We start from the raw sequence: 8,741 nt of genomic DNA, 5'->3' as shown, positions 1-8,741 counted from the left end.
TTAATTCAGCATGCATTGATAAAACAAGCAAGAACATAGACTTGATAAAGCCTATTCTCTGGCCTGCGTCCCCCTTGCGCTCGAAGAGCACTATTGCACAGCAAAAATGGCACAACATATATTTTCGAAGTCTCCTTAATTTATTTCAATAATTTTTTTAAACGGCATTTAGCGAAAAGTATCAATGACGTTAGGTATATTTTTTGGTAGTGACCAGGTTCATTCGAAAGTGTTTTTTAAGCGTAAAACTCCGGATCTATATTGGACAGTAGTTCTGTTCGATGTTTCTAGCAGCCCTTCTGTCTCTAGTCGTTGCAAAAGCAAATAAAAATTACTTTTTCTGTATTACATGTTTTTTCCAAAAGCGTGTCTGCTTCAGTAGGAGACTCATCTACGACTGATAGCGCAAGCAAGTCGCGAAACACCTACTTATATCTGTGCCATTTTGTTACCTTAAAAAAAAAACTGGGGAAACTTTACTAGTCAAGGCTACTAATGGATGTGGACGTTGAGAACAAAACTGGTGCCGTAGATTGTTGGTCTAATGGGTCACAACATTAAATACGTATATGTCACGGCACGTTCACTCCGCGATCGGGGGTGTTCGCCAAATATACCCGATTGTTTCTCAGAAGCGATGCGTTGCTGACTTAGACGTCTCTATAGATTTCCGTTGTAAAATCGCCAGACTGAAGTAGAATGGGCTGCAAGTCTCAGTGAAAACCAGCTGGAATCAAAGTAATCCGATTTGTGAGTTGATGAGCTATTGGACGTAAATATTGTATTGTCCGTTGCTCCAGAAGGCTGTCCCTGAAAAGATGGGATACCTACCAGATATCTACTAGTATTTTGACTTGAAACTAAATGTTTCGAACGATGCTACTTAGTGAAACACTGACTAGTAATAAGAGTGAATTCGAATCACCCGTTCTCGCTCTAGCTGTGTACAAGATGGAGCTCAGAGCACCACCCTCAATGTCCCTCGTTATTGAAAACACAAGTTTACAAAAACAGCTGGCTTTAGTCTATTAGTGCTAAAATGTTATTAAGTAATAAAGTGATTAAAAAGAGAGCATTAAATAAGATACTAAAAAAGCGGTATCGATTAATTTTCTAGGTTTTTTTTTTTCTTATTTCTCGTCTGTGCGCCGTCAAATATTTGTTTTGACTTAATCGGTACGTGAGTAACATTCATGATGTCCCAATTAACGTTTTTATTAATAATATAATTACTCAATGATTACTGATTTAATGGGATCAATTAAAACAATGATATATATACAAAATATATATATTCGATTTTACTTCATTCACGGTGATAGCCACGAAAATTCATATAAATATCAATTTCGTGAAAAATCAATGAACGTTAGGCTCTTTTGTTAGCATATAACCCAGCAGTGGTGTTCCCCATATTGTCTGAGAGGAAGTTGAAGCCGGTTCGTAGTATTGGAACAGCACAATGGCGTTCACACAACCTACGGATGAACACTTTTCCTACAGTCAGACGTGCCTATGCGTTGAAAACGTTTTCTATACTTTTTCGATCGTAGAAGATTTTCTATTGTTTTCTGTTGGCGCTTGAATATATAGCACCTATTTGTCACTACAAAAATGGGCACAACAGAGCCAGATGCTGCTGGAGAAACCAGGACGATCAGCCACAATCTGCATCTTCGAGAGCGGGCATATTTCTTCAGCATAATTTTTCTGACACGCTGATGCATGTTCGCAACGATTCTCAATAGAAAATATGATAATCTTTTCTGTTTTGTTTCTGTTTCTATTCCATCTAAGCGCTGTTTGGCGTTTCGACCTGCTTGCCCCCGGGGCGACTTGGACAACTCAGCTCATTCTATCTCAGCGCGACTATTCTGCTGTCGGTTAGGAAAAGAGCGCGACGAACAGCGGCTCAAAACGAAGAGAAGGACCAAAACGAACGGTGAACCCGATTCAGTTTGCAGTCGGCACTCTGACGTGATCCGAATACGCGGGACAATTTCTCCTGCAGAACAGCAGCTTATCACCATTATTACTCGATTCTCTTTCTTTGTATACCATACATATATTGATAGATATTAGTCGTCGTTAACGCGTGACGGCGCAGTCCGATGCAATTGAATCTTTCTGCTTCTGTTAGAATTAAAAACCCAAGTATGCGGAGTAAACGGTCGCTAATCACAGACCATCATTAGCGATTTATTTGATCTCTGGCTCAATAAAACCATTTACGCAGACGTGACTAAACGTTCTCCGCGCAGGGAGAACAAAACAAAGCATTCAAGAGGAAACAGACAGAAAATGTACAACTTAAATATACACGTTGCCGATTATAAGTGACTCCTTTTTATGGGAGGTTCATAACGCGACAGGTACTTACCAGTTTGCAGTGGCTAAATACGTTTAAGTAATTAATATAATAGCCGTAAGTTAATGTTGTGACTGGTCGGCATGTGCCAAGCACTAATATATGTAAAGACGCTATAATGGGACAGCCGTAATATCGTAAACTTTTTAGTGTATATATATATATATATATATATATATATATATACACATATTAAAGCTGATGAATTCAATTGAGAAATTCCATTTGAAATAAATAATGGAAATGTAATACCTGATATTATTGGATTGAACAGGTTTTTCGGTTCACAAACGGATCACACTCCACAGTATCATAACACGAACTGACAGAGACCGTTGACAATTTAAGAAGCCTTTTCTATTTTGAAGTTCGATGCACGATATGCGATCGCGCTTCGGGTGAAGGCCACTCCACTTTACTGTTTGAGTTCTGTTTACGGACTCCTCGGTACCTTCCAAAGAAGAAAGTGTCGGGGGGATTTCCACTGCGGTACCCTTTCACCCGCGAGTTATAAAAGCTGCATGCCTTTGAGTGGCACAGTGAGAGCCCGGCCATCGCGTTGCCGTCGGATTATTGTAGTACTTGTGGTGCTACTTGTAACAGGCAGTCTCAACTATGCTGTTTTTCCGACTTTTCGCGGCGTTTTTCGGAACGGTTGCCGTGACTTCGGCCGGACTAGTGCCTACGTACACTGATCTGCCAGTTCAAACCGCTGTCGTTGGCCAAACGTACACGGCAGCTGTGCCTGCGGTGACCGGCTTCTCGAAGACAATCTCGTATGGAGCGCCCACCAGTACCGTAGTCTCTGCCCCAACTGTCCAGAAGACCCTCTCGACTATCTATGCCGCGCCTGCCTCGATCTCAAAGACCATCTCATACGCATCGTCAGCACCGGTATCTACAACTGTTGTATCCGCGGTACCTACAGCAGCCGCTAGCGTTGCTGCACCAGCCGCTGCCGTTCACAAGACCTTCTCATATGGCCTGACCCCTGTACAGAGGGTTGTGCCGCAGACACCTGCGAAGCTTTCCTTCCACCAAGTTGTCCTTGGTAATCGCCAACGTGATGTTCGTGTTGAGGAATATCAGCGTCCCGAGCAGCTCATCCGAATTCAGGAGGGCGCTCAACTTCAACCTGAGGTTGTGAAATTCAATGTTCCTTCTGAGGAACAGGCCACGGTTCGTGTCATCAACCGGCCTGCGCCCCCACCTAGGGTAGAGCATGTTGTAGCTAAGAAGGGCGGTCTTCAGGTATGTTTGTTTAATTTATAGTTCAAATATGGTTAATTATGACGTATTCGTGCCTAAAGATGCTGTGCTCGGAGGATTATGCTGAAATGGTTGCTTTGTTATATGCCATACGTCAGTAGATCAGATGTATGAAGCTCTTCAATTCCAATAACCCATGGTCTCATTCTCATAGCGTTATAGTAGTTTGTTTTTGGGGAGAACACAGTACCAGGCCATTCAAATTATCTAACAACAAACAACAGCCTCCTATTCGGATCTAAACAGCCAAAACAGATCTTACGACGTTTCAAGGTGCAGCAAACATTCACGACACCTTAGATCAAACATAGTAAGAAGCACTCAGAATTTCGAAACTAATGTTTTTCAAATGATCTAATTCGCTCTCGTCTGTTAGATATATAACATCGAGAAGCCAGCCAACCCTGCTGATCGCGTGATTCACATTACCCGAGGAGCTGCTTCACCCGCTCGCGTCGAGTTCTACAGTGAAGGCCAGGACACTGCCGCCGAAATTACTCTCTCCGACACACCAAATCGTCCTCATGTAAAGTACACTGGGGCCGCTTACAGTGCTCCCATTGGCCCCGGGTCTATTTCGTACGCTGCCCCAACTGCTGTTCCGACCACCGTCGTGGCGCCCGCTGCCCCTGCCGTCCAGAAGACCATGTCTTATGCTACTCCAGGAAGCATGGTAGTTGCAACGCCAGCCGTCCACAAAACGACTTTGCATGCTGCTCCATGGCTTTCTTACACTGCGCCCGTTTCCGCCGTTCAGAACACTATCCCTTATAGTACTTCCGCCGTCCAAAACGCTTTCTTCTACGCTTCCCCAGAAGCTTCAACAGCAGTCGCTACAGCACCTGCTGTTCAGAAGACCGTCTCGTATAATGCTCCTGCCGTAGAGAAGACCATTTCATACCGGGCTCCAACGGTTCAGAACATCCTCTCATATAGCGTTCCGGCTTTAGAACAGACGACTTCGTACGGAGCTGCAGGCGGAGAGCAGACGACTTCTTACGGCGCTTCAACCGCAGAAAAAGGGACTTCGTATCCCACCATGCAGAAGACGGCTCCCTATAATGCTTCCGTCGCATCATCTCCCTCGAAGATAGTTTCGTATGAATCGGGAAACAACTACGCAAATACGTACAAGACCACCTCGGACGATTTCCGTCGCGCTGGTAGAAACCTGTAAATCCCAAGCTGACATTAACCAGGGGTCGAATGAAAATAAACGGTGAACACATGGATATAACCGTTCACCGATTTATTACGCGGATTGATTCCGTTTAGCAGAAATATAATTAAACTTGAGAAAGGCAACGGTAACTCTCGGTGTTATCACTGGTCTAATTCTATGTGTGATAATGGCCTCCTAATGGTATATTCTATCGTTTGGAAAATGGAAACGAGAAACGAAAGCGAAAAAAAAATGGCAACTTTCTTCATAATCTAATATAATGGACACTCATGGCTTGCCCTCTCTTGCTGACCTTTGTTAACGAATCCACATATATATATATATATATATATATATATATATATAAGATGTTCGGTGCAAGACGTGACTTACTTTAATTTCATATTCTTAGATGCCGCTATTTTATAACGAGACGACATTGTTTTTATAATGATATTTGTGCTTTTTAAAATTTAACACTGCCAACTCGAATGAATGCCCCTCAGGTTTTTAGTAGATAAGCTATTGAAAATGAGACAATTTGACAAATTTAAGAGTTTAAATTCCATATGGGAACTACAGCAACGGAGGTGGCTAGTCGTACAAACCTTTTACTCAATAAAGGGTTTGCCAGCAAAGACATCGTGACCTGTCACTTCAAAGGAATTCAGGGGAGAGAATTTCGAAGTTGAAAATCAGTCTTATGGAAAACCCCTGCGCAGATGGATAAAGAAGCGTTAAAAACTGTGGTGTAGGCCAAATTGTTCTAGCTACGGGTATAAGGGATCAGGTTTGGCGTATGTAAAAATACCATACTTGTCCAGGAATCTGGTAATCCGAAAAAAAGTAGGTGCCGTATGATTTAAAAGCTAATGAAAAGCAGAAACATAAATTGTCTTCTTGCCTTTGCTCTCTTTGAATTGTGACCTGTGATGAAGAGTGGATTCTGTACGATAATCGCAGAAGGTCACAGCAGTAAGCGGATGCATTTGAATCGGCCGGGCATCACCCTACGGTAAATGCAGAGGCTTACAGCGTATGTTTCGCAGCTAAATGCAGCCGTGATACATTACAATTGCATTAGTTTTGGTGAACCAATTACGGCTAAAAGGCACTATTAACAATTTCAGAATATGGATGAATCCGCATTGAACAGCCGAAACTCCTACTATATGACAATGTCACGAAAATGACGGTAGCAAAAAGTGCAGAAGTTACAGTTATTCTTGACAACTTTTTATTAGAAAATTCGTTAGACCTGGACATGAACACCTTCATACCCCAGATTTCTCTTGTAGCAGGTTGAAAAAACTGATACCGAAATGGCACAAGGTTAGTAGTAAGCCGTACTTTAATTAACAATAAAAATTAAGCCTGTGAAAAAATTTAAAATGTCAAAGTACACCGTACCATGTTTCATGTTGAACGAGATATTGCAATGAAGTTGCACTACCGGAAAAAGTTCGATTTATATCCCGTCCTTCTATAACAATAAACACGAATATATTTAGGACCTGATATATATTATTATCGGTACATGCCGTGTACCGAGCAACTCATGTGCGTGTCTCACTATAATGTCTAGGACGGTCCGCTCTCGGCTAGTAGTTCTTTAAAAATGCCAAACCTCCAAGTACACGACTGGCCAACGTTCGCTGTAAAGACCGCTGTACTCTTGTCCAACTATCGGCACCACTTTTATGTCGCCCTGGAATATAACAGAGCCCGTTTGCTCAGATCAAATCATTTTTCTCTATTTAGATTATCCCCATTAGGACGTGAGCGGACAAACCTCGGTATTCTCTGCAACCGATCGGTTTTTTAATTGGAAGGTCCCTCAAATAGAGGCAGGCCTTCGAATAGACCCGTTTGGCCCCTAGGCTTTGAACTTTACAGCTAGTCATTACCTTCCTACCTAGAGCATATATGTCAGGACCGATGTGGAGGCGCTTTAGTATTCGCTATTGTACACCTGCATGCCCATCCATCTTTCAGAAGTTGCAAGACTTGGTTATAATCCCTGCCCTACGCTCGCGTGAATCGCTGTTATCTTTGGTTTGATACAAAAGCTTGCTCGCGGATACGTAATATCTGTAACATCTGCTTTCCGATCAGGTCAAACGATGATCTCGTTCAAACAAGGGTCCACCCGTTGCATATTTTTGACACCGGCCATCTCAGGGCCTCTCAACTCTATGGTAAGCATCATTAGAAGCCCCGCACCCAACACGAATCTTTTGTTCAGTGGCACGCCGAAGCTGTTAGCGCGGAGGTCCTTAGCTTTGAAATGACTCTGCTCACTACAGCGAATACCAAAGCTTGACCTACTGCGTACGCTGGTTGTCAAAGTGGTAACGCTACAGTAAAGCGATTCACGAGGTCACGTAACCGCAAGGTTACGTAAACGCAATCCTTTGTGTCTTTAGAATTGTTTTGAATTAAGACAATAATCCAACCTGCTCTTACACAAAAAGTTCCTTCTGAGTAAACGCATACAGGTCCTCGTTATTTGTTTGGACCTGTTCACAGCGTTTTGATGCGTGAGACAGTGTCTCCTGTAGAAACCGACCGAACAAACAAGCCTTGAATCCTTCATTACGTTTCCGCATTGCCCAGCGCGAATTTGAACCAGTATTGGGCTGGGCCCGGCAGGAGCCCATAAGCAAGGCCCAGCATTTGCTTATGTGGCCAAACATAGAGATATAGTGAACATCCTAATTTATTGCCGAAGCCTCGACATTCTCCACGTATTGTGAAATGCTCCAGCGCGACCCTTAGTCTCGTTGCTACAGTTTGCAGTGATCACAAACTAATAAAGGCATAGATGTGATTCATTCGCCCTAAACCATGTTCGATTTAGCAATAACGACGGAAATATTTATAATTACCGTCATATATCATTAACACGCTAACACATGTATGGCACCTAAGCGCGGCGAAACTTCAGTGGGTTGCTCGTGGCAACGAGCGTGCGTCCATCGATTGCTCTTGGTACCAAACAAGTGCCAGTTCTTTCTTTCGTGGCAAACAACAGTACGTCGTCTTGAGCGTGTCAGAAAAGATCAGCTAATATCGAATTTCTAAAAGCTGGACAAATCTCCACCGGCGATATACCGCGTCACAGAGGAGCTATGCGACTACATAAAAAAACAGTGCGAATTTCAACACCCCACAGCGGAATATCGACGACAGAGAAAAAGCACTGCGGAACTCAGAGTTAATCGCTGCACCCCACAAGTACGTATCGAATGATCTTTTTCCTTCAGTCAGCATGTTAATAATGAAATTTGATGCGAGTCAGCGTACAACGTCACGGATTATTCTCGAAGGCCATAAGTACACGTCATGCGTGACAAAAGTCAGGCAGATGCTCTCTGAGGATAATCAAACCACGTAATTTAACCGATGTTGTTTAATACTGGATTCCTTCAAGGACGAAGCACCGCCTCCAATATTTCTCCGGCAAGGAATTTTTTCCTTGATGCAAAAGTGAACCGCAGAAATGATCACTGGCCTGTCCAGGACCCAGAGGATACGCCTATTGCAGACAGAGGAAAACTGTTGAAATAATATCCTGAGTATGGTGTCCACTGAAGGAAACGTTATGCCACCCTACTTCACCGCCTATTTCTTTCAGAAGAACGAACGCATCACTAAAGAAGTCCATTTACATTGTTTACGCGCAATTGTGGGCAGTATCTGAAGGCAAACCATATCTCTTTTACAAATATGGCGCATTGCGTCATGCAAGCCGATTAGCGCAGAAGTGGCAGCTTGAAAACAAGCATCTTCTGGAATGAGCACATATAGGTCGCCAAACGGGCCAGATTTGAACTCGTTGGATTACTAGATGAGGAATGTTTTCCCAATATGACAACGTCGACCCGCTATTTACTGTTATTAAGGAAGCATTCGTAAAATTGTAAAGTCAACATTTGAAAC

At 43.0% G+C, this 8,741-nt stretch overlaps 1 protein-coding gene across 1 annotated transcript; it reads left to right on the top strand.

Moving 5' to 3' along the window:
* The first annotated feature begins 2,896 nt into the window (after positions 1–2,896).
* Positions 2,897–6,206, top strand: LOC111261486 (uncharacterized). The gene is made up of 2 exons (XM_022835026.2): positions 2,897–3,619; positions 4,014–6,206. Exons 1-2 carry the CDS (start codon positions 2,984–2,986, stop codon positions 4,812–4,814), a joined length of 1,437 nt encoding a protein of 478 aa, XP_022690761.1. The 5' UTR covers positions 2,897–2,983; the 3' UTR covers positions 4,815–6,206.
* The last annotated feature ends 2,535 nt before the right edge of the window (positions 6,207–8,741 follow it).

The sequence above is a fragment of the Varroa jacobsoni genome, unplaced genomic scaffold (assembly GCF_002532875.2).
Source record: "Varroa jacobsoni isolate VJ856 unplaced genomic scaffold, vjacob_1.0 scaffold_562, whole genome shotgun sequence".
Lineage (NCBI taxonomy): Eukaryota > Metazoa > Arthropoda > Arachnida > Mesostigmata > Varroidae > Varroa > Varroa jacobsoni.
Note: the sequence above shows the minus strand (reverse complement) of the source record. Positions and strands in the feature narration are given on the sequence as shown.